This window comes from Taudactylus pleione, unplaced genomic scaffold (assembly GCF_031769625.1).
Source record: "Taudactylus pleione unplaced genomic scaffold, aTauple2 ptg000184l, whole genome shotgun sequence".
NCBI lineage: Eukaryota > Metazoa > Chordata > Amphibia > Anura > Myobatrachidae > Taudactylus > Taudactylus pleione.
The window spans coordinates 2546796-2571804 of NW_028284586.1; the positions used below are offsets into that span (position 1 = coordinate 2546796).

General features: G+C 45.8%; 1 protein-coding gene across 6 annotated transcripts in view; it reads left to right on the forward strand.

Annotated features, from left to right (window-relative positions):
• The window catches only part of REXO5 (RNA exonuclease 5), a 95913-nt gene that overhangs the window by 20003 nt on the left and 50901 nt on the right, over positions 1–25009 (forward strand). For all 6 annotated transcript variants that reach the window (XM_088476152.1, XM_088476145.1, XM_088476146.1 and 3 more), the window contains 8 exons: positions 5274–5362; positions 7173–7288; positions 8237–8375; positions 8465–8559; positions 17563–17665; positions 20123–20247; positions 20326–20446; positions 24394–24498. In XM_088476152.1, the coding sequence (XP_088332278.1) occupies positions 5274–5362; positions 7173–7288; positions 8237–8375; positions 8465–8559; positions 17563–17665; positions 20123–20247; positions 20326–20446; positions 24394–24498 (893 nt within the window). The remainder of the gene's footprint in view (positions 1–5273; positions 5363–7172; positions 7289–8236; positions 8376–8464; positions 8560–17562; positions 17666–20122; positions 20248–20325; positions 20447–24393; positions 24499–25009) is intronic.

Genomic DNA, 25009 nt, shown 5'->3' on the forward strand with positions numbered 1-25009 from the left:
GCTCTATACCGACTCTGCTTATAACACCCCCAAACAAAAGCTTTTAAACTTTGCTCACTAGTCTTCACTGCACATAAATTGGATATGCTGAAAAATGTTGCCACATCGCAAAATGCCGAGGACCTACCACAGGAAATCGTAAGTACGATCCCAGTGTGACCTGTGCTTGTCTGAACACACCATTGAAGAAAGGTATTGAATCTTTCAAAACACAGGAACCTGCATATCCCATGGGTAAACAGCGATCCACAAAATATTGTACTTTACACAAAAACCTGAAGGATTGCAGATGTAAAGGTAGCAGACGAAAATTCAATTAAATATCAATCTTCGCTATCAGGGTTCCTGGTCCAAAACTCCTGACTAAAGACAGTGCGTCATCAAAAGACTGATAAACGACACAGCAAAGCCGAGGATCAATGGCATCTTTACTGAAGCCCCTGATGGGTAACCTTCTTCTCTTTCAACATGACGTCTAAAGGAGAAGGGAACTAGTAAATTGCCCTACCATCCTACCCAAACTAAGCTTAGTATCTATCTTGGCTTGTACCACCTTGCTAAAGTACCTGGCGAAACTAAGATTGCGCGAAGCTATGGAAACCACCTGATCAGATGGTGCAAGCAAGTAAACCGATAACCGCTTAGGTTCATGGGCGAAAGAGGTCATCCTTTCAGTCTGCCCAGCCTTTGGATTCTGATGCATCATCAGATGAGTTCAATGATGCACATGGTTCCTCTTTTGAATCTGTCTCGGGTGAAGAAGATCAGCATTCCTCTGTGGATGTCCCCCCTCTGGTGAGAGCGGTTAGATCCATCCTTAATATAGAGGATGAAGAGATTCCACCTAAATCTGAAGCTCCGCTGTTTAGATGTCAGAAGGTTGTAAAGGATCACTTTCCTCAGTCTGAGCAACTTACTGATCTCATGTCCGAAGCATGGAGTACTCCGGATAAACGGTTCCATGCTACAAAGAGATTAGCATCTTTATACCCTTTCTCATCTGCAAATGTGCTAAATGAGAAGTCCCTCCTACTGTGGATGCTCATGTGGCAATGCTAGTCAAGAGCTCTACATTGCCTATACCGTCCACATCCTCCCTCAAGGATGCCACAGATCGAAAGATTGAAACATGTCTTATAATAATTTTTTTCATTATCTGGAGCAGTTACCCGGCCGGCTGTGGCCTTAGCCTGGGTATTAAAGGCTACAGAAGATAGGACGGCGGCACTGGAAGACACTACCAGATGCTACCAGAGAACAACTGACTTATCTCTCACATATACGAGAAGCAGCATCTTATGTGGGAGAAGCGGCTATAGACACAGGACTTCTGGCTTCTAGGGCATCAGCAACTTCGGTTGTTGCTTGTAGAGCCCTTTGGTTAAGGTCCTGGAAGGCAGATGCGGGATCCAAGAAGGCTCTCGAATCCCTGCCTTTTGTTGGAAAGTTACTGTATGGACCAGAATTGGATAAGATAGTGGCTACAGTGGCAGCCTCAAAATTGGCGGTTTACCATCAACAGCTACCTCTAAGTATAGGCAGCCTTTGTTGCTGTTTTTTCACCCCCAGGGAAAGGCTAAGGGACAGTCTTTCTCCAGACATTCTAGTTCCCGCAGGAATACCAAGTCGCAAATCAAGAAATCATGGCCGGTCAGTCATCCAGCTTCCAGGCCGGACGACAAACCCTCTGCCTGATGGGGTGGGCCTCCCCCAGGTGGATCTCAGGGTGGGAGGCCGACTTCTTCAGTTTTCTTTCGCCTGGCAACAGACAAGGATGCCTGAGTTTGAGAAGTGGTCTCTCAAGGATATGCCCTCTCCTTCCTGAGGAGTCCTCATCACAAGTTCTTTTGTACAACTCCTCCATCAGATCATATCAAGGCCTGGCACTCCAGGAGGCCATTCATGCCCTGCTGAGTTCAGGGGTGATAATCCCAGTTCCTTTGACTCAACAAGGAAGGGGTTATTATTCCAATCTGTTTTTGATTCATTTGGGTCTCATCGCCCTATTCTGAATCTGAAATCTCTCAACAGGTTCATCCACGTGCCCAAGTTCCATATGGGAACCCTACGGTTAATTATGCTGGTAAGAGAGCCTGGGGATTGTATAGCTTCCCCTGACGTACAAAAGACGTTCTTCAGTAACATTGGCAGTTTCAGGCTCTACCCTTTGGTCTGTCCACAGCCCCTCAGGTTTTTACCAAGATAGTGGCAATCATGATGGCTCATCTCAGACGTCAAGGAGTCAGGATACTGCCATACTTTGACGACCTCCTGATATTGGCACAGTCTCCGGAGGTTTTGCAACATCATCTCCAGCAGACCATTGCCTGCCTACAGGAACACAGCTGGATAATCAATTGAAAAAAGTCTTCCCTTTCTCAAACTCAGCGGATGGTACATCTGGGGGCACTACTGGATTCCCTGGCACAAACGATCTTTTTGCCAGTGGACAAGATTTCTCTACAATTGCGGGTGTGCAAATTGCTCCGCAGTCGAAGAGTATCAGTTCACTCAGCAATACAGGTCCTAGGTTCCATGGTGTCCACCTTCGACATGGTGGCATATGCCCAGTTCCATTCCAGGCCCCTACAACGTTGGATTCTGTCTTGTTGGGACGGTCAGTATCATCTGATAAGGTCTCAAATGATCCTCATCTCGCCAGAAGTTCGGCTCTCCCTTTCACGGTGGCTACAAAAGGCTCATCAATCCCAAATTGGGTACTCCTCACCACAGATGCCAGTCTTCAAGGATGGGGCGCAGTGACAGGTCATCATACCTTTCAGGGAAGATGGACAACCCAGGAAAGTCTCCTGCCCATAAACATTTTGGGGCTTCATGCGGTATACAGAGCTCTCATCCTGGCACAGGACCTCCTCCAAGTCAGGCTGGTCCAGATCCAGTCCGACTACGTGACCATGGTACCCTACATCAATATTCAGGAAGGCACGTGAAGTCAGGCATGAGGGAAGTGACAAACATTCTGGTCTGAGCAGATCGTCATCTTCCAGCAATCTCTGCACAGTTCATCCCTAGAGTCGTCAACTGGGAAACGGACTTCCTATGTCGTCAGGACATACACGCTGGAGATTGGGCTCTCCACCCGGATGTCTTTCAACTCCTGGTGGACAAATGGAGACTACTGGACATAGACTTGATGGCCTCACGTCACAACCACAAGGTCCCTAGGTAGGGGTCGAGGACCAGAGACCCCTCAGCCACATGGATGCTCTGACATTGAGGTGGGACTTCAGGTTAGCATACCTCTTTCCTCCAATCACCCTCCTCCCAAGGATCCTCAGAAAATTCAAGCAAGAGGGTGGCAGGGTGATACTAGTAGCTCCTGCTTGGCCCAGTCACCATTGGTTCACCGACCTAAGGAGTCTCTCCATAGACACTCCGCTTCCACTTCCTCTATGGCCAAATCTGTTAGTGCAGGGTCCCTGCCTGCATCCGGACTTACCTCGTCTGTCTTTGACGGCGTGGCTCTTGAGTCTTCCATCTTAAGAGCCAAAGGTTTCTCCAGCTCTGTGATTCAGACTATGCTTAGGGCACAAAAGCCTTCATTTGCTCGCATCTATTACAGAGTTTGGCACTCCTTTGGTCAATGGTATTCCCAAAGGTTTTTAGGGTCTCCCGAGTGCTTGCTTTTCTCCAGGCTGGGTTAGACCTCAGTCTCGGCCTGGCCACTTTGAGAGTACAGGTTTCTGTGCTGTCAATTTGGTTTCAGCGTAGAATAGCTCCCCTGCCGGATGTTAGAATTTTTTTTGCAGGGTGTCCTCCACCTCTAACCACCTTGGCACCGTGTAAGCTTCTCTGTTTGTGATTAAAGCCCTCTGTATCTACGTGGCTCATACCAATTCCATCAGTAAATCAGATGCGTTTTTTGTACTATATGGTTTTCACAAGCGAGGCTGGCCAGCTAACAAGCAGACCCTGGCTTGGTGGCTGCGTATGACTATAGCTCAGGTATATAAGCAGGCTGATCCCCCTGTTCCAAACAGGGTGACAGCACATTCTACTCAGTCTGTGGGACCATTGTGGGTGTTTAGACATGGTGCCTCTGCTGAACAACTGTGCTAGGCAGCCATTGGTCTTCTGTCCACACCTTCATCAAATGTTATGCTTTTGATACTTTTGCCTCTCAGAATGCCTCCTTTGGGCAGCAGATTTTCCTTTCTGCTCAGGAGCGTCCCCACCCTTAAGGGAACTGCTTTAGGATATCCCCATGGTATCCCTGTGGACGCTATGGAACCTGAAGAAGAAAATAAGAGTTATGGTAGACTTACCTTTGTTAACTCTTTTTCTTCAAGGTTCATAGGGTCCGCAGGGCACCCACCCTGATGCACCTGACTTCAGTTGGGATTTGTTCTTCTTTGTCACTAATTCCCTCATTTTTGTGAGAGTGTTTCTAGTGTACATTGTACTTCCTTCTCCACTTTCCTTCTCCTGCCTTGGGCTTGTTTACAAAACTGAGTGCCTGTGGCTGGGGGTGGGGTCTATGTGGGGGAGGACCGAGGCATTCTGGGAGCTGGAGCTTTTGATCGTTTTGTGCCTGGATCACTCCAGCCACATACCCCATAGTATCCCTATGAACCTCGAAGAAAAAGTCTACCATAACTCTTATTATTTTTATATATATATATATATATATATATATACATACAATCAGGTGCATAAATATTGGGACTTTGAGAGAATTTTCATATTTTGGCCTCTATTCACCACCACAATGGCTTTGAAAGGAAACAAACTATATGAGCTTTAACTGCAGACTTTCAGATTTAATTTGAGGGTAATTACATCCAAATCAGGTGAACGGTGTAGGAATTACAACGGTTTCTATATGTGCCTCCCACTTTTTAATATATATATATATATATATATATATATATATATATACACTCAGTGTATGATGGATACACCAACCCACCCCCCTCCCACTCTATTCAGCTCTGCCCAGCTCAGTCCCGACCCCAGCCACTGTCGCACCCCCAGATCCGTCCCGTCCCCGAACTTACTGAGTACCCGCTGGTCCGTTTTCCCTCTCACCTGGCTCCTACTAGAGTAAGCTCTATCCTGGCTCCCTAGCAGTGGGAGTCATCGGAGCATGTGCATTTTGGAGACCATTTATGCATTTTAGCAAATATTACTTTGTTAAGATGTACAGCTTTTTTTGTTACCGCTACAACATGTATAAGACGATAAGGATTAGAAGTTGGTGATATTTGGTAATTACTGCAACATTGCATAACATACTCTTTATCCTTTTGCAGGCTCCGCAGATACAAATAAATTTATAGGTTTTAGCTGTGCAGGAGCGCCGACTGACAGCAGCCCTCTGTTCGGACTGGATTGTGAAATGGTAAGTGCCTGCAAGATCATACACAAGTACAAGTATCCATGGATGCTGCTATGTGCAGTCACATGGAATGTCACCTGACCTAGGAGACATCTGAACTAATAGTTCCCATTATTTATTGTATATTATGATGAAGACTTATGATAAGTGATGGGAATGGCTCTTAGGTTAAATTGTAAATATCTTACAAACATTAAACTCATAGGAGGAGAGTCATCAAATCTTGGAGATAAAGTACCAACCAATCAGCCACTATCTGTTATTTTGTTTGCACAGTCTGTAAAAGGCTGATTAGTTGGTACTTTATCTCTGTCCCAGATTTGATAAATCTCCCCCTAAATACAATATCAACAAAAGAAATAAAATGAAAAATATTAGTCTGTAAGCCGCTGCCTGGAATTGATACTTTTTCAGCCGGTCAATTGATAACTGGACTCTCCAGAGCAGATATATCCCCCCAAAAAATAGAATTAATACTGTATATTGTGTATTGCGCAACTTCACTGGTTTTCACAGTACTCATGTTTTACACCCACCTAAACAATATATGAAAATTGTAGATATCATATCTATATACACTATTTAAGGCTAATTTTAACTCCTATATATTTAGTACTTGATAAATGTTATACAGTGTGCACAGTAGGGCTGATGCAGTGTGAGGCCTATGTGGGTGTGTGTAGCGTATAAATGCTCTGCGCACGCCCAGGAAACGGCTGCACACATATTCACCAATACAGCTCTGCATGTGTCTGACGCTAACACCTGGAGAGATGAGACAGGAAGCGAATAAGTGGACAAACATAGGCTGAGTACAGTAAGAGACACGTACGCTTGTCCAATCCTATTACTGAGAGTGCTGGAGGGCAGGTGCAGATAGATGAATTTTGGTTTCCACCACACTAGGGAAACTCATGTAATTGGCTGATTGTGAATGCACAGCTGACGCTAATAGCGAAGTAGCGTTCTTCACTGTGCATGTATATATTCTGTTTGTGAATGTTTTAGCAATGTTTTTCTTGCATGAGATGGAGATTCGTATCTGTGTGTGACATATGCCTAATGTAAACCTGGAGCAGACCCGCATGCATCTATCTATACCTGCAACGTTACTAGGCCCTGCAATTGCAGCATTTTTAGTGAATGCATTTTACACTGGCGATTTGGGCAACTAAGCATCAGCCCCTGACTTCCTTCAACAATTCTCGTAGATCAGTGTTGGATATACATTAAAGCTTTCATCTCACTTTTAGTTTGTTCCTTTTTTTTATGGAACTAGACAAAAGACCAATGTTATTATATTTATAACCCTGCAACTGATGAATTTGCAAACATAGATATTCAGCGTTCTACATTTAAACTTATTTAACTGTGTTTGTCAGCAATTAGATCAATACAATATTCTTTAAATGATATGAAATGGGGTATATCTTTCTGTCCAACTGTACATTAATCTGAAGCATACGATACAAGATGTGTCCTCTTATGTGTTTACCGCATGTGCAGCAAATCACGCCACACGTGAAGTAAGTCACGCGCCTGCAACCAGGTAGGCGCGCTGCATTTGCACCCGCGATCCATAGGTTTGCATGGTGCAAACGCCTCTGCGGCCTGGCGTATCGTGGCGCACGTGTACGCTGCAAGTCACATGGCGCAATGCGTGTGCACGTTTGCAGCACGAGCGGCAAAGATACAAGAGGACACATCTCTAGAAAACAACTCACACCTTCTATCACGATCCATTCTCCTCCTTTACTATTACTAACTAGTGCTCAGTGCCTTTCTAAAACCAAACCTGTTTCGCTGTTTATAGTGCTTGACCGATAAAGGGGATGAGCTGACCAGAGTCTCATTAGTAGAATCCAGTGGTAACGCTATAATGGATGAGCTGGTAAAGCCAGACAATGCCATTCTGAACTACAGGACCAGGTATTTGCGCAAAAAAAGTGATATCTCTGTAAAGCAGCAAGATTATCTCTCAGTTTTCTACAGATGGTGTGTGATGTCTCTCCCCCCTCACTGCTTCCTATGAGCACCATGTTAATGGATACCTGCAAATAAAATCAAGATGTGCTTTAGTTTAAATGCTCAGTTTGTAGTTTTGATTATAATCTATGATCAAAAAAAACTCACTACCCTTCTAAAACAAGTACCTGTAAAATGGCCTTTGTAACATGTTTGTAACTGACAAAGTCAACTTAGCATGCCTTCCTGTGATCTCAGTCACTGTGCACATTAATATAGCCAATAATCCCTAACTGTGAACTTCAGCCATAATAACATTTTAATAAAATAAAAAAAAAGTCGTCTAGTAAAAGAAAAATAGGAAACGAGAAACATTAACAGTGTGCTCGCAGCCAGTGTCTCGTAGAAAGTGATTGGAGGAGTGCTGTGTGGGAGGGGTTAGTTAAGCGAGCTTTCTATTGATTGATCTAACATTTTGATTGATTTCAGTTCTCATTTAATGCACAAAAACTCCTATATACGGAGTAATGTTTTTTTTGTATTCACGTGAAATCCTTTTCTCCGATATCATGGCAGTCTGGGTCTCCCGCGGAGAGGATCTCACGTAGGAAGTGGGCTGCCGACATTGTAGAAGCCGCACATTGCAGCTGCTGAGCCTGCTTGTGTGCCCCCACCAGCTGTTGGTGACACTGATGTGCCACAAGTACAGATACAAAAATATCTAGCCTACCTTTGCCTCTATTGGGCACTCACAATAAACTGCCAAGAGGCAACCAATGGGGGTACAGATGGTGAGGATCCTGTGTTAAAGCGGTAGTTTTGCAAGTACTCCTGCTGGTCACACCACCCCTGTGTCCCCCAAAGATGATGGAGAAATAGGATCCACATTTGTTGCTTTGTCTTTATATTTAGCTTCTCAGGTATTACAGAAAAGATGCTGCTTCCAGTGAAAACAAAACTAAAAGCCGTCCAATACAAGTTAAGAAGCCTTCTTCCTCCGAATGCTGTGTTGGTGGGTCACTCCTTACATTATGATCTCCAAGTCCTGCAAGTAGGTATTTGCATGGTATGCACTAATATACTGTACACAGCTAGTTTATACTAAATCCATTCACTAAATATTACTGTCTTCTTTTACAGATGATACATCCCAATGTAATTGACACAGCAGTTCTTTTTGCAAGAACCTTTGGAAGGAAGTTTAAATTAAAGTTTCTGACGCAAGCAGTTCTAAAGTACATACTTCTGTCATATTCTACGTTTTCATGTTATTCTAAAGATTTTGCACAAAATTGCTACGTTCTTCATAGAAAGTACAAAACAAATACGTGTTGCTCACATTTTCATTGTTCACTTTGCTTTTATATGAAATATACATAGGTTGCATGCCTGTGATATTTTGATGCCCTATTCAAACTGTAAACATTATGGAGACTCATCTTGAGTTGGACCAAATTTGCAAATAAATCTAGCGCAAAATTCAGCCCGGCAAGGATAGCCTATGCACCTGCTTTATTCCAGCAGGGAACAACAGTAGTTATAGTATGTCAGGAGGTATTTCCCTTTAAATGATCAAAGGGGAATTTGCTGTCTTGCTGGAGACCAATGAAAAATATTAATGTAATAATGGGAATAGATCCACAATAGCGACATTACAATACTAATGTCACGCTCCGGACTATTAAAACCACTTTCTTATCTCTCCAGTGCCTGTCCAGGATAGCACAGAGGTCTGCTCACGCTACACATCGCTCCCGGCTGGTGCTGAGGTCTGTCTGTGCTACTTCTGCTCAGTGTCCTGTTACTGAGCATAGAGATGGCTTCCCGCAGCCCCTTGCTCACAGCATGTCTTCCCAGCATGATGGCACACAGACTGCATGTCAGAGTTCCCTCCTAAACAACAGTATGGGCGCAGCCATGTTGGACTCTGTCACCTGACGCTCTTCCTCCACTCAGAGTGCTGCTCCCAGACCAGCATCCAATCCCTGGGGATCCTCCACTATAAATTCAATTTCCAGACTGGCCTCTGTTGCCAGTACAACAACGCTTCTTGCTGAAGTTACAGCTTAAGCTGCATACACACACAACGATTTTTTGAATGATTCTGAGCCAAACGATCGATTATCGTTCATGCGCGTTCACGTTTGTAGTTCAGTCAGACTTGTCAACTCAACAATTTTCATTAAGTTAATATGCAAGAATCGTTTGTAGTTAAAAAAAATAATTCATTACACTTTAAAAAATCTGACACATAATCTGACAGATAATCGTTCATAAAATCGTTGGTAACAAAATCGTTGTGTGTGTATGCAGCTTTAGTGTTCAGCTCCCAGGTACTTTGTATCTGCACTGTCCCAGGGCCTGAGGGCCTGATTCAGAGCCGGATGCTATTTGCGGACGGTCGTTCTGATAAAGGGGGTGGCTATTTAAATGAACCGTTCGCTCTTTGCGGTCTGTTGCCGCCTCTATGTCTGAATGAGTGAATTAAACATGCGGTCGTTTTTTTGAAAAATACGCCCCCTGGCCACTCGCACCATACGTCATGTCCGCTATTTAATAGATTAATCGAGTACATCGAACAGCGTATGAACTGCTCGCTATTCTTGTGGTTGGTTTTTCCTACCGCAATCTTGCGAGCAGTTCTGACTATAAAATAACCCAGTGAAGTGGTCAATGACGCTGCTGTATTAATTATGCACACCCATAAAACGCCCGTTTTGACCTTTAAGCACGCCTGCGTTCTGATCTCCACTCCCCATTTTCTCCTTCATCCACTAGGGGACACTGGAGCTTCATGACAGTGGGGTATAGACAGTGGGTTGAGTTGAGCCTAGCACTTTAAAAATCTAGAAGTGTGACTGGCTCCTCCCCCTCTATGCCCCATCAACCCCAGTTTTTAGAATGTGCCCGAGTAGAGCCGGTGCACAGGGGCTGTCTCCAGCCCTTATATTAATTTTTATATGATTTGTAAAAGAATCAAGCAAGAGGACAGGCAGACTGTTAGCTGTGACAGTCTGCCTGCATCGTGGGAGCCGCCAGAGAGGGGACCACACGGCTACTGCAGCCTGTGTCCGGTCACCCTATGGAGGGGAGGCTGCTTTAGGCAGTTGGGGGTCATCAGACTCAGCGGGGCCCGCCACAGCTAACACTGGCTTGTGTCCGGGTCCCCGCTCTCCCCTCACTGCCCAGCGCTCTGGCCGCAGCAGCCCGGTGAGTAGCACACCTCTCCTGACTAGCAGGAGAGGTGAAAATAATCTGCTGGGTCTGAAGACAGCGCGCGGCTGTCAGTGCCACGCTGGTGTTGTGATAGAACACCGGCGCTGGCTGTTAGGTAGGCGCGCTCACAGCAGTCCTGCCTCTGCGTGCCGGTGCTTGTGTAAAAGGCACCGGCACGTTTATCACTGGCGGCGGTCGTGCCGGCCCCCGCTGTCAGTGCGGGGACACATGAGAACGTCCCCACTGAATAAGTGTATGCCGCGCGCATACAAAGCGGCGGCCATTAGGAGGAGGAGCTTATAGGTCCCTCCTCCTCTTCCTCCTTCACCCCTGTTACTGAGTTGCATTATTCTTGAAATTATGCTCCTCCTATACTGCTCTGCCTGCAATTTGAGTAGCATTATTATTGAAATTCTGCTCCTCCCTTATTGCTCTGTCTGCTCCCATACTTGAGTAGCATTATTATTGTAATTCTGCTTCTCCCTATTCTTCTTCTGCATTCCTGAATTGTATGTGGTGCTTATCTGTGAGTACATGATGACATCCAGGACAGAAAAAACTGCATCACAAAAGCTGTTTGCCTGCACTAAGTGCAGGAAGAAATTTACCCATGCTCGCTCCGAAGGGTCTTCCCTGTGCGAGACGTGTGAAGCAGACAGTGCTAACACGCAGTCTGTCACTCCCGCCTTCATAAATAGTTTGGCCGGGGTCATGGCGGACCTTTCTTCTGAATTAGCCGCTTCCCGTAGGGAACGGGAGTCTGCCAGAGATCTACCTGGCACATCTCACCCTTCTTTTCTAGCAGAACCAGCGTGGGCTCAGAATTTAGTCCGTTCGGTGAATAGCCTTGCTCAAGTGATGGGTTCTGCGTCTAAAGCTCCTGAAGCTACGGTAAGTCGCTCATCTAAAAAGAGGGCTCTTCCGGCGGTTCTCCAGTCGGATGAGGATTCGGCAGCGGATCACTCGTCTCAGGAGGAAGGGGAGATGCTGGACGAATCAGACGTAGAGACTTACTCACAAGAACCTGAGGCATTGCAAGGTATTGACGCACTCATTCTAGCGGTAAGGGAAGTTAAGATTTCTGGCCAGGAAGCTCCAGAATCGTTAGAAGACTCCTTATTTGCCAGGTCACAGAAGATGGCCGTCACATTCCCTGTTTCTCTCCAGTTGGACGAACAGATGACGGCAGCCTGGCAGAATCCGGACCGTAAATTCCAGATTCCTAAGCGTTTTTTCTCTCTTTACCCATTTCCTGCGGAAAATAGGAAGAGGTGGGAGACCCCGCCACCTGTGGATTCTTTGGTTTCTCGGTTGTCAAAGAAGACCACGTTGCCTGTTCCAGGAGCTACTACATTGAAGGAAACCTCAGAGCGGAGATTAGAAACCACTTTGAAATCCATTTATACGGCCGCAGGTGCACTTCTCCGGCCGGCCTTGGTAGGATCTTGGGTCAACAAGGCTGTGGAAAAGTGGGCGGAACAATTGACTGAGGGTCTTAGATCCAGCACTCCGCGGGCAGATCTGATTACCTTGGCAGAACATATTCAGGAGTCTGCTGTATACTTAGGAGACGCCTCCAGAGATATCGGCCAGGTAGGCGCTAGGATTTCTGCTTCGGCGGTCTCTGCTCGCCGGGCACTTTGGCTTCGTGCCTGGCAAGCGGATGCGGAGTCAAAAAGAGCAGTGGAAGCTCTTCCTTTCACAGGCGATATTTTATTTGGTCCAGAGCTGGACAAATGGATCTCGCTGGCCACTGGAGGTAAGAGTACTTTTCTACCTTCATCAGCACCTCCTCCGCGTCGCTCGTTTAGGGGACCTTCCTTTCGTTCCTTTCGAGCATCTCCAAGATTTCAGGGACGATCGCGAGGTTCGTCTTCAGCGGGGCGAGGAGGCCGTGCTAGAGGACGTCAAGCAAATATTGCCCACCGTCCAGATCCCAAGCCAGCAGACAAGCCTGTGGCATGACGGGCTCCCATCCCATCTCGGAAATCCGAAGGTGGGGGCTCGCCTCCAGCGTTTCTCGGAGGTTTGGAGACGGACTTCTCCAGACACTTGGGTTCGAAATCTGGTATCTCAAGGGTACAAGATCGAGTTCGCTTTCACTCCTCCTGGGCGTTATTTTACAACAGGTTTGCCCGTCGATCCCTTGAAGCAACTAATTTTGCGTCAAGCGATCGAGAAACTTTTGCTGGCCGAGGTCCTTGTGACGGTTCCCACTGCACAAAGACAACAAGGGTTTTACTCAAACCTTTTTGTGGTTCCGAAACCAGATGGGTCAGTCAGACCCATTCTGAATCTGAAATCCTTGAACCAGTATCTTTCATTTCACAGGTTCAAGATGGAATCTCTCCATTCTGTCATTGCGGGACTAGAGGCAGAAGAGTTTCTGGTGTCGATAGATATCAAGGACGCCTATCTGCATGTCCCAATTTGGGTTCCTCACCAGGCTTTCCTTAGATTTGCCATCAGGGAAGCTCATTTCCAGTTTCAGGCCCTGCCATTCGGTCTCTCGTCAGCTCCCAGGGTATTCACCAAAGTGATGGCCGTCATATGTGTCTCACTTGCGCTCTCGGGGGGTGACGATAGTTCCGTACCTAGACGATTTACTCATCAAGGCTCCGACGGCAGAAGTCCTTTTACATCAAGTGTCCCTTACACATCAGATTCTCATTCAACATGGATGGATTGTGAACTTCCAGAAGTCTCAGTTGATGCCGTCCCAGAGACTTCAGTTCCTAGGAATGATTCTAGACACTGTTCTGCTTCGTATATTCTTGCCAAGGGACAAGGCCATAGCCATACAGGAGCTGGTTCGTCTATTGCTCAGACCCAGGAAAGTATCTGTGCATCTTTGCATCCGTCTCCTGGGGAAAATGGTGGCTTCCTTCGAGGCCATCCAATTCGGCAGATTTCACTCCAGAATATTTCAACTGGATCTTCTGTCTCAGTGGTCCGGGTCCCACCTACAGATGCATCGGCTGGTGCGTCTGTCTCCCCGGACCCGCATATCCTTGCTCTGGTGGCTTCGGACGGAGCATCTGTTAGCGGGTCGGCGCTTCGGAATTTGGAATTGGACCTTGGTCACCACGGACGCCAGCCTCCGCGGATGGGGAGCGGTGGTTCTGGACAATCACTTCCAGGGGCTTTGGTCGCAGCAGGAGTCCCTCTTACCAATCAATGTTCTCGAACTGCGGGCAGTCTACAGAACTTTGATACAGGCTGCTCCTCTGTTACGAGGACTTCCGGTTCGGATACAATCCGACAACGCCACGGCAGTGGCATACATAAATCGCCAAGGGGGAACCCGCAGTCGGATGGCAATGAGAGAAGCCAGTCGCATCCTTCTGTGGGCAGAAAGACACGTAGAGGTCATTTCCGCAGTGTTTATTCCGGGGGTCGACAACTGGGAAGCGGACTACCTCAGTCGTCAGGATCTTCATCCCGGGAAGTGGTCCCTTCATCCCGAGGTCTTTCATCAACTGGTTTGCAGATGGGGGAAACCACAGATAGACCTGATGGCATCTCGGATAAATCATCAACTACCCCTTTACTGCTCCAGGACCATGGATCCGGCAACGGTGGGAGCGGATGCTTTACTGATCCCTTGGCCGTACAGCCTTGTGTACCTGTTCCCACCGTTTCCGCTCCTCCCTCGGATTCTCAAGCGGATCAAACGAGAGTCGTCCACCGTCATCCTAGTGGCTCCGGATCTGCCTCGTCGGGTTTGGTACTCCGATCTTTTATTCCTTCTGGCAGACGAACCTTGGCCTCTTCCGCTACGATCGGACCTTCTACAACAGGGTCCATGTGTGTACCCGGATTTACGGCGGCTTCGTTTAACGGCGTGGCTATTGAGACCGCCATCCTAAGAAGCCATGGAGTTCCTAGGTCGGTCATTCCTACCATGCTTAGGGCTAGAAAACCGGTAACATCAGTGCATTATCATCGCATTTGGAGGGCTTATATCTCCTGGTGTGAAGGTCGTGGATCCTCCACTTCCTCTTTTCATGTACCACGTCTTCTTCTTTTTCTTCAAAAAGGCCTCGATGCGGGGTTACGCTTGGGATCGCTTAAAGTGCAGATTTCTGCTCTTTCTATTTTTTTCCAGCGTCGCCTAGCTCCGATTCCGGAGGTTCAGACCTTTTTTCAAGGGGTACTTAGAATTCAGCCCCCCTTTGTGCCACCCACGGCTCCTTGGGACCTGAATCTTGTTTTATCTTTTCTTCAGTCATCCACCTTTGAGCCTTTGCAGGAGGTGGAATTGAAGTATTTGACTTGGAAGATGATCCTTTTATTGGTCCTGGCTTCGGCCAGACGTGTGTCTGAACTTGGAGCCTTGTCCTGCCGTTCCCCTTACTTGATTTTTCACGAAGATCGGGCGGAACTTCGTACCCGGCCTTCCTTTTTGCCCAAGGTGGTCTCGGGTTTTCATCTGAATCAGCCGATTGTAGTGCCAGCGTTGTCGGACTCTTCTGGGGATGCTCACTCCTTGGATGTGGTTTGGGCACTTCGCATTTATGTGTCCCGTACTGAGGGGCTACGTAAATCAGAGGCTCTGTTCGTCCTTTATGATGCTAATCGGCGTGGCTGGCCTGCGTCTAAACAAACTTTGGCCAGGTGGATTCGTCTGACTATTCGTCAGGCATATGTTGCTTCTGCTCGACCACCTCCGGTATCCATTTCTGCGCATTCTACGCGCTCTGTGGGTACTTCTTGGGCGGCACGTAGAGGTGTCTCGGCTTCACAGCTTTGTAGGGCAGCGACGTGGTCTTCGGTTCATACTTTTGTACGTTTCTACAGATTTGACACTTTTGCGGCTTCTGCTTCAAATTTTGGTCGTAGTGTCTTGCAGGGCGTTCAGCACTCTCCCCCCCAGGAGGGTAGCTTTGGGACATCCCCACTGTCATGAAGCTCCAGTGTCCCCTAGTGGATGAAGGAGAAAACAGGATTTTGGTACTTACCGTTAAATCCATTTCTCCGATTCCACAGGGGACACTGGACGCCCACACAGTGCTTCTTGCCTGTTCTCAGTTGCTTGTTCTGCTTCAGTTCTGTTGCAGTTTTGTCTGTTTTCATTGTGTGACTGTTTATCACTGCAGCCTGCTCTGTTCTTGCAGTGTGTCAGTATGTTGGATGTTTCTTTTCCTGTTCTCCTTCTCTGTTCTTCAGTCTGTTCTCCGTCTCCTCTCGGGCTCAGTTCTTTAAAACTGGGGTTGATGGGGCATAGAGGGGGAGGAGCCAGTCACACTTGTAGATTTTTAAAGTGCCAGGCTCAACTCAACCCACCGTCTATACCACACTGTCATGAAGCTCCAGTGTCCCCTGTGGAATCGGAGAAATGGATTTAACGGTAAGTACCAAAATCCTGTTTTCAAGCACCTTCCCGTTACCACCCACATACGCGTCCTCCTGTCACTCAAAATAGCAGGCATTCGCTATTTAGCGAGCACACGATTTTCGACCGCACTGACTGGTTCGCGCATGCCTTTTACAATCCGTACGCATGCGCAGATGTGCGAACATCGCTCGGAACAAGCGAACGGCCGCTTATGAGCGGCTCTGAATGAGGTCCTGATTCAGCAAGGAATGCAACTGCGAATGCGATATCGATTACGCACGCAGTTCAACTGTGATAGTATGCTAATCCATTGCGACCGCAGTGCCACCGCTGCACTACACAAGGACACCCACTTTACTTAGCACACATCCGCAATGTTTAGCAGGACTGTGAAACCATCGTTACAATCAAGTACCATCGCAGCCTCACGCACACTTGTACAAGCCCTGACCTTACACAGAAATTGCTAACTTCCATGCACGCTATCAGGCCTCAAGCTGCGTAGGGCAGTGCAGTGGATAATTTATGCATGCCCCTGCAACGCTGTTGAAATGCACTGGCACACCTGCATTTGCACGACCACCCCCCATCCCCTTCACCACCCGCAAACGGCACTTCCTGTCAATCACTCTGCCGTGGGTCTGCATAGTCACTGCGATCGCAGTCCCGATCGCAGTGGCTAGTTCGCGCACGAGTACTGCAATGCATGCGCAGTACGCAACAATCGGCGTGCGTATTAGCAACTGCATTCCTTGCTGAATCAGGCCCCCAGTCCGTTATATTCAGTTTATATATCTGGTAAACAAGTCTCCTATACCACCTTGCACGCCAGTCTGGTTTTTACCACTGAGACTTGTTCTTACAGCCAGCACCAATTCCAGACGATACCTCCAACCATTGGTCTCATCTGATGTTTCCAACATCGGACTCTTATCAATTAAGTTCCTCAATTCATCAACATCGGTTCCAACCAATCAAGTTTATCAATTAATTAATATTGGACTCATATCAATTAACTACTTCAGTTCTTCAACATCGGTCTCAAACCGATCAAGTTCATAAATTTTTCAACATCGGATTCAAATCCATCAAGTTCTTCAAATTTTAAAAATCGGTCTCAAACCGATCCAGCTCTCAAGCCTTCATCATTGGTCCCAATCCGATTCTGCTCATTCATTCAGTATTATCACCTCAGTATTTCGGGCCCATCATCCACTGCTGTATCTCCCCTTCAGCCTCCCACGCCTGTTCCTACGCAAACCAACCCTCAGGCGTGACAACTAATAGTATCATGGGAGGGATACAGACACGCTCAGCCAATCAGAAGCGACCACCAATAATCATTATTTCGTTGAGCACCTGCAACTAATCTGCCTCCTCCCAGCCATATGTGCAATGTCAGCATAGGGTGCATTTTGTGTGAATGTCCTCTTAGTACTTCGCTCATTTTGCTAAGTGCAAGGAGTTGTAAGTTCAAAATGCTTCCCAGTTGCCATTAGGGTTGCAGGTGTAAGATCTTTGGTGCCTATGAACCCCTATATGTCCATGTATATTTGTGTATATATATATATATATATATATATATCAGGGTCAAACGCAGAATTTTATGTGTGTGTGTGTATATATATATATATATATATATATATATATATATATATAAATTTTATCTTCATTGTGTCTGTAGGCAAGAGATACAGCGTGATGATGTAGTTGGACACAATCCATCAGAGGATGCTGCTGCTGCTTTGAAATTGGCTCAGTATGTTATTGAGAACGGACCGAAGAAGGTGCGTCATTTTGTGCAAATGCACCATTATTCTATTGTCTTTATTTTACTGCTTTTGAATTGTAGAGGAAACTGAACATAAAATGTATAAAATAAATTTTGATTTAATATGGCAATATTGCCAAAAAGGCATTTGGCTCAGACCCACCACTAGCTTAGGAAGACATGCTGCCCCTAATGGAACATTTTCTCAAGTTCTTATGGATTGAGTGAAAATGAATAATAAAATTATCATTTGAGTTTGAACCTAATAGCTTTGTCCCCTATTGTCAGTAATGAAAAAGCAAGCAGGTGTTACCACTGTATACCTATTATTATATAGATGTGTCCTTACACATCTTTGCTGCAGTCGCGCTAAAAAGCCCCTATCAGGGCGGCAGGTCCCGTGAGACTGTGCTAGCGCCGGGTGTCTTTTTTTGCCAAAAATGCATCTAAGTCAGAATGTGTTGCAACTAGGATGCACCAGCAGACTGTGCTGATTACTTTGTGTGCAACAAAGTCTCTGAATCTGTATATGAAATGCTACAATGTAGCAGCCACAGCTTTTCTTATTCCAAGTTATGTTGTGGTTCATATACAGTGTTGCATATCAAATTAGTCATCACAGGTTGCCGATGTGTCCTAGTCTCATCACATTGTGACTTAGATGCATTTTCGGTAAAAAGAGATGCCCAGCACTAGCACAGTCTCATAGGGCCTGGCAGCTGACTCAGGCCAGGCAAGTTGCGCTGCATGGCGTATTGAGGCTAGATGCATGAGGACATATCTGAACACTATCCCCTGCAATGCTAGCCAGCGACCCGGCAAAAGGCTGGTCTAAAGTACTGAGTGAGGTGCATCTAAATAATAATAATTACAATCATGCTTACCAATTATTTACTATATAGTTTATTATGGTATAATACAAGAGAGAAAGTATTTGTTTAAATGAGATAGAAACATAATTCAAATAATATAATGAAATGATAGACAAATAATAGACTATTTAAGAGAAAGTTTAAATTGTAATTAAGTTCTGACTGCCTACAATAAAGATGCACTGCATATTTCTAGGTCAATACTCTGAACATTGATTATGCAGAAACTACTATAAATGGCTTTGTAGCTTGGTACAATTAGAGTGTAATTATTACATGTAAGTATATAAGGATGATTATTACATGTCAGTATATAAGGGTAATCACAAATCACAAATTGTTCAGTATAATTATCTTGATTTATATACCTCTGGTATTTTTATCACTTCTTTCCTATTTATACACAAACCTAACTTTAAACTTTCTTTTGTTGGTTCAAATGGTATGCCTTCAATATTACTATATTTTAATGGTTATAATAAAAGTTATATCTTAAAGGAGAATAAATTAGTCCCTCAGTGCATGACCTTTAGGAACATTTGGTAAAAGATGCCCCTGCCCTTAGTGCCTAACCCTTACCATCCCCTCCTGCAGCCTAACCCTTACCCTTCACATCGTGCCTAACCCTAACTTTCCCTCCAGCAGCCTAATCTTAACCCTGCCCCTAGTTCCTAACCCTCCCCTCCCGCAGCCTAACCTTAACCCTGCCCCTACTGCCTAACCCTAACCATTGTGTAGTGCCTAACCCTAACTCCCCCCCAGCAGCCTAATCTTAACCCTGCCCATAGTTCCTAACCCTCCCCTCCCACACCCTAACCTTAACCCTGCCCCTAGTGCCTAACCCTAACCCCCAGCTGCCTAACCTTAATTCTGCCCCTAGTGCCTAACCCTACCCCCCCAGCAGCCTAACCTTAACCCTGCCCCCAGTTCCTATCCCTCCCCTCCCACAGCCTAACCCTTCCTGTTGTGCCTAACCCTAACTCCCCCAAAGCAGCCTAACTTTAACCCTGCCCCTAGTTCCTAACCCTCCCCTCCCGCAGCCTAACCTTAACCCTACCCCCCCAGCAGCCTAACCTTAACCCTGCCCCTACCCCCAGCAGCCTTACCTAAACCCTGCCCTAGTGCCTAACTCTTACCATCCCCTCCTGCAGCCTAACCCTCCCCATAGTACCTAACCCTAATTCCCCCCCCAACAGCCTAACCTTAGCACTGCCCCTAGTTCCTAACTCTCCCAGTCCCTAACCCTAACTCCCCCCAAGCAGTCTAACCCTAGCCCTGCCCTTAGTTCCTTACTCTCCCCAAAGTGCCCAAACCTAACCTTCCCCTCCCGCAGCTTAACCATAACTCTCCACTCCCGCAGCCTAACCCTAACCCTGTTCCTAGTGAACATTGTGGTGTAGACATTATAATTGTTGACATTATAAATGTTGATATGGTGACTGCATCCTATCTAGAACATGTAACTTTATTTTAATTACAGCCATCATCACTTAAAGGCTGTCGTGCTATGGTGGGATTTGAAACACATGTTGCCTCAAATATTGGTAAATTTTTGTGATCTGTTCCAAAAATAATATTAATGTTGCTGTTTTTGTTTTCAGGTTGCAATTCTTAATCTAGAGGAGATGTTTATGGACGCAAATTTTCTGCAAAGTCCTTTAGCAGAGGGAGATCTAAAGAGTAAAGAGCATGATTTGACCGCTTCCCAGCAATCAGAATGTCCAGGGTAACATTGTTTTTGTCTTCTCTCAAATTTTTAATATTTGAATAAATTTGTTAATCTGTATTTTGTAAATGTTTTCAGTCTTGCAGATTCTTTGGAAAAGTTAGGCAGGAAGATCCTTTACGTTGCCAAAATGGAAAGTGTGAAGAATCTGGTTCCTGCAAGACCATTTAAGAATATTTTCTGTACTTCAAATGAGGATGTGAGTTCTAAGTTGCTCATTACGTGATACAATAGAGAATGATGGCAGTTATAATAATTTTATTCCAGCCTTTTGTGTACAAGAACCTCAATCGTACTGTCCTCTTTTGTCCTATCAGAGGGACACTGCAAGATTGTGGGTTTAGAGGTTAGGCTGAGGAGTAGGCACTACTCTTAGTGCTCCCACCTCCACCGGACCTCCTAGTTTTTTCGTTTTTTTTTTAGTGCCTCAGGAGTAGACACAAAGAAATGTTAGGGACGATTTTCTTTTATTATTATTTCTAGTCCTCTTTAATTTCTGTATGTCTCAGCCCCCTTATGGGACTCTACGGAGTGAGATCACAGCAAAGGTCTGCCTCCTGTTACTACCTCACTCCGTTTAAGGTTCCGGAAGGGACATATGGAACCTTAGGTTGCGCTGGGTCACCATTCATACCTCATCTTGGGCAAAACTATAGAAGGACACCTGGACAAACCGAGAGGGTGCTCCAGGGCCACTGAAGGCCACCTATCCCTGAAGCCGCGGCTATAGTGGGGCTCACTGCTGCCGACCACTGGTAGTGCTGGGTGAGATGGCAACAATTACAGGGTCCTAAAAAAAACCTGACAGGCTTCGATGATCACTGCTTACCAGCAACAGGGCTCTACTATTGGCAGGCCCTTCCTGAAGAAAAATGTAGGGGAACAGTGAATGGGCACCATTTGCAGCTGGAACATGATGGTCTGAGTCTTTCTCTTCTCCTCAGGGTCTTTCTTTGTACTGTCTGCAACATAGAAAATGTTTGTCTTTCTCACAGGCTGTACTAAGGCTGTAGCTTAGCCGTCAACATCAGTACATTGAACTGTTCTTTGTTACATATGTATGAGCAGAGCCCTTTTCCCCTTAACATGCTTCTCTAGGCAGACTTCCCTTCTGGCAGACCAGTTTGACTCATATCTGCATCCTTAGACAATTGCCCTCCCACTTCTGGGTTATGGACTTTCTCTTTTTTTTCAGTCAGTATAGTTTGGAGTTCAGGTTTGAGGACACATTACCCAAAGGACCCCTTACGATGGTTCCATTTGACGTGGTGTTCATCTTGTACTGGATGAAACCATTTATACTCTGGTTATGTGTGGTTGGAGTGCTTCCTTCTGGACTCCCCTCCTGCAGTTGCCAGTTGTTTGGTTCTTTGGCTGCAGGCATTTATGAATTCTTACATGTAATATAGGGTGTTAACTACATTGGTGACTGGTCCCTGGCTGTGAGGCTTGCAGGCGACTCTCCAGGGGATGACTGTTATTGGCTGCGTGCTCAGCGGGTGACCTTATGTGATGACGGCCATTGACTCTGCGGCTCAGTCCCTCCTCTTTTTGTTCTGGTTACTGGATCTCGGAAAGATGCAGGCCTTCTCCTTCTTTCCAGTAATGTGGCTCTTCAGGCTCTGGTGCAGTTCATCTTGCATAGACATCTGGTGTTAGTGCCTACTCCTCAGTCTTCCCTCTAGACCCCCCACAGCCAATGTCCCGCAGATCTATTCCAAATGAATAGATTTTACAGTAAGTACAAAATCTTATTTTACAAGTTAAATAATTACAGATAAGTCACCTCAGAGATCCATTGTCCTGTACAGGACTACTGAACCGGCAGTCTTGTTCATGTGGCCACTGAACTACTGTACTCTGTGAGTTAAAATGAGTAGAATGGGTAAATGATTGCTTATATAATAGAACCCCTACCTCTTCATGCTCGTGTACTGTCAAATAAATGTGCAGTATAAAAATGAAATGTACAGTAGAAGCATAAAGCTCAGTGTAACCTTTTCGTTTTCGGTGTCCCAATTGTTTAATCTGATCAGTCACCCAAGATGTAGCTAATTTGCTTGGAATGTAAGGAAGTAAATAAAATAATATATTTTCCTATAGTTGCTCCATAACTATATAGTAGGAACTGCCACTGCCTGTACATTCTATTAAGTTGTTGGTTATTTTAGACTGCATACACAGGGACACAGCATAATTTAAACAGATCTAGGGGAAGGTTCAGTTCCCTGCAATGTGCTGTTCAGTTGCACACTTAACGGTAGAATAGGGTAGCCAGCACTTATCATTTTCTTGCATGTGGTGCACGGGAAAATTAGCGATATTACTGGCATGCACTTAGCGGCCATCGCTTAGAATTAAATGACCTCCTAAAATGCATGTACAAGCACATTCACTTTATTTATACTACTAGACCTATTGTTTTACTGGTGGGGTGAATGTTAGCTGGTGTAAATGCACATCTGTATGATCCTACAGGCATCATAGTATTAGATGTTTTGAACTCACATTTCACCAGTGTGTGTGAGTCCTTACTTTTGTGATTATGTAATCATTATGTAATCATTTATCTGTAGATAAATATGCACTTATATCATATTCATCCAACTTTACTGGACATCACTGGACCAACTTTGACTGGACCCTGAAGTACATTTGCCTTTATTTGTTTCCATTGTCCTCACCTATAACCCCATTCCATTGATCCTGAAAAGACCCCACTGTTTGCAAGGGGTGCGGTTGCCATTGTGCCCGTGCTGCATCTGTGGCCCACCGCTCCCCCTGCACCCAGTCATGCACACAAGGTGGGCCTGTTCAGCCAGGGCCGTCGAGGGGGCCCAGTTGCGAGCGATGTTGATTTGGTGTTGGCCCACCAGTTGATTACAGCCGGGGCACTGGCAGGCAGTTATGGAGAGAAGGCGCCGCCGGTCGCGAGGCAATTGGAGCTGGCAGACTGTCGCCAGATTCAAATAGTGCCGGCACTGTCTGTCCATGTTTGCCGGTGCGCCAGCTGTAATCAGCTGGCGGCCCGGCCCCAAGTCCACACCTGCTGGCTGCTGATGGCACTCAGGGGGAGGCAGGAGGCTGCTGGAGGGACACTGGGAGGTGAGTTGCTGGGGTGGCATAATGTGTAACGGGCACTACTATTGTGTGGAATAATGTGCTATATTGGGCGATACTACTATGTGGCATAATCTGTAAAGGGCATTACTTTGGGGTATAATGTGTAAGGGGCATTACTGTGTAGTGTAAGGAGCATTACTGTGTGGCATAATGTATAAGGGGCACTACTACTGCATGGCATAATGTGTATAAGGGGGTACTACTGTGTGGCATAACCTGAATTGGCTCTGTGTGGCATAACCTGAATAGGGTGTGTGTGGGGGCAAATGTATGTGTGTTTTTTTTTTACCTCTGGGGGAACCCTTTTAAGATCTTGCTATGTGGCCCACAAGGTTCTAGTTACACCCTTGCATGCAAACACAGAAGCTCTGGATTTAATATGAACTTGCATGAGTCATCAAATTTGCTCAGACTGAGGTTAAAAGGATACTTTTGTAGCTTTCTCACAGGTTTTTGGCACACTGCCAATGTCCACCGGAGCCAGCCCTGGACTCTGTGTAATGTAAAGCTGGCCACACACTAGAACAACTTACATCCAACGAGCCAACTTGTTGATTGGTTGGAATGAAAATCTGATAAGGAATGGGATTAAATGATGATCAGAAATTTACTCCTAAATGCCAGAAAACAGATGAAAATGGTCGTCAGACAAGTTTGTTAAATGTTTGATTTAAACTATTTGTTTATACAACAGTTTTGGTCCATTTTTCAGTGTCTGGGAGCAAGTTGCTGATTGTATTCCTTACCAGATTTTCATTCCAACAAATCTACTAGTTGGCTGGTTGGACAGATAATCTTTAGATGTGTGGCCAGCTTAAGAGTGTCCCCATTTTTAGAGATTGTGTGATAGTGTGTGGCCCTGACAAAGTTCAAACCTAGGCAAAAAATCTAATCCTTGTCAAACTACACCACCATGCCAAGTTTGGTGGAGCTAGGTCCAAAACTCTTGCATAAAGGACAAACAGACAGAAAGACAGACACACTTTCTCGCTTATTATATAGATGGCTAATTTATGGTTTCAGGTCCAGGAGAGAGCTTCCAGTGTTGTTCCCCAGGCTCCAGTCAGTATAGTTCAATTCCAATCTGGACATATTTTCAGCGAAAGCAGTGTGGACACCAGTGAACATGTAAGCTTACATTTCCAGAATATTTAAAGAAAAAAGAGAGTATCTATCTATCTATCTATCTATCTATCTATCTATCTATCTATCTATCTGATTTGCAATTGTCCACAATAATTTACAGTAGGCTGTGGGTGCCTTATCTTTTATAATGTATAAGTTTCCTGATGAATATTGAGGTCAGGGTCGGATTAAGGTCTGTGGCAGCCCCTGGGCAACAAACTTGTGGGGGCCCCTATATACCACCGTTTCTTGTCACCCTAGGAACATTTTTTTTCTCCTTTCTATTCACCTTCATGCCCCCAGTAGTAATGCCCCTCTTGCAATGCCCACTGTAGTAGTGCCCCTTAGCAGTGCCCCTTATGCAGTGCCCCAGTAATAGTCCCCCCTATGCAGTGCCCACTGCAGTAGTCCCCCCTATGCAGTGCCCCCTGTAGTAATGCCCCTTATGCAGTGCCCCCAGTAGTGGTCCCCCTATGCAGTGCGCCTTATATAATGCCCCCAGTAGTGGTCCACC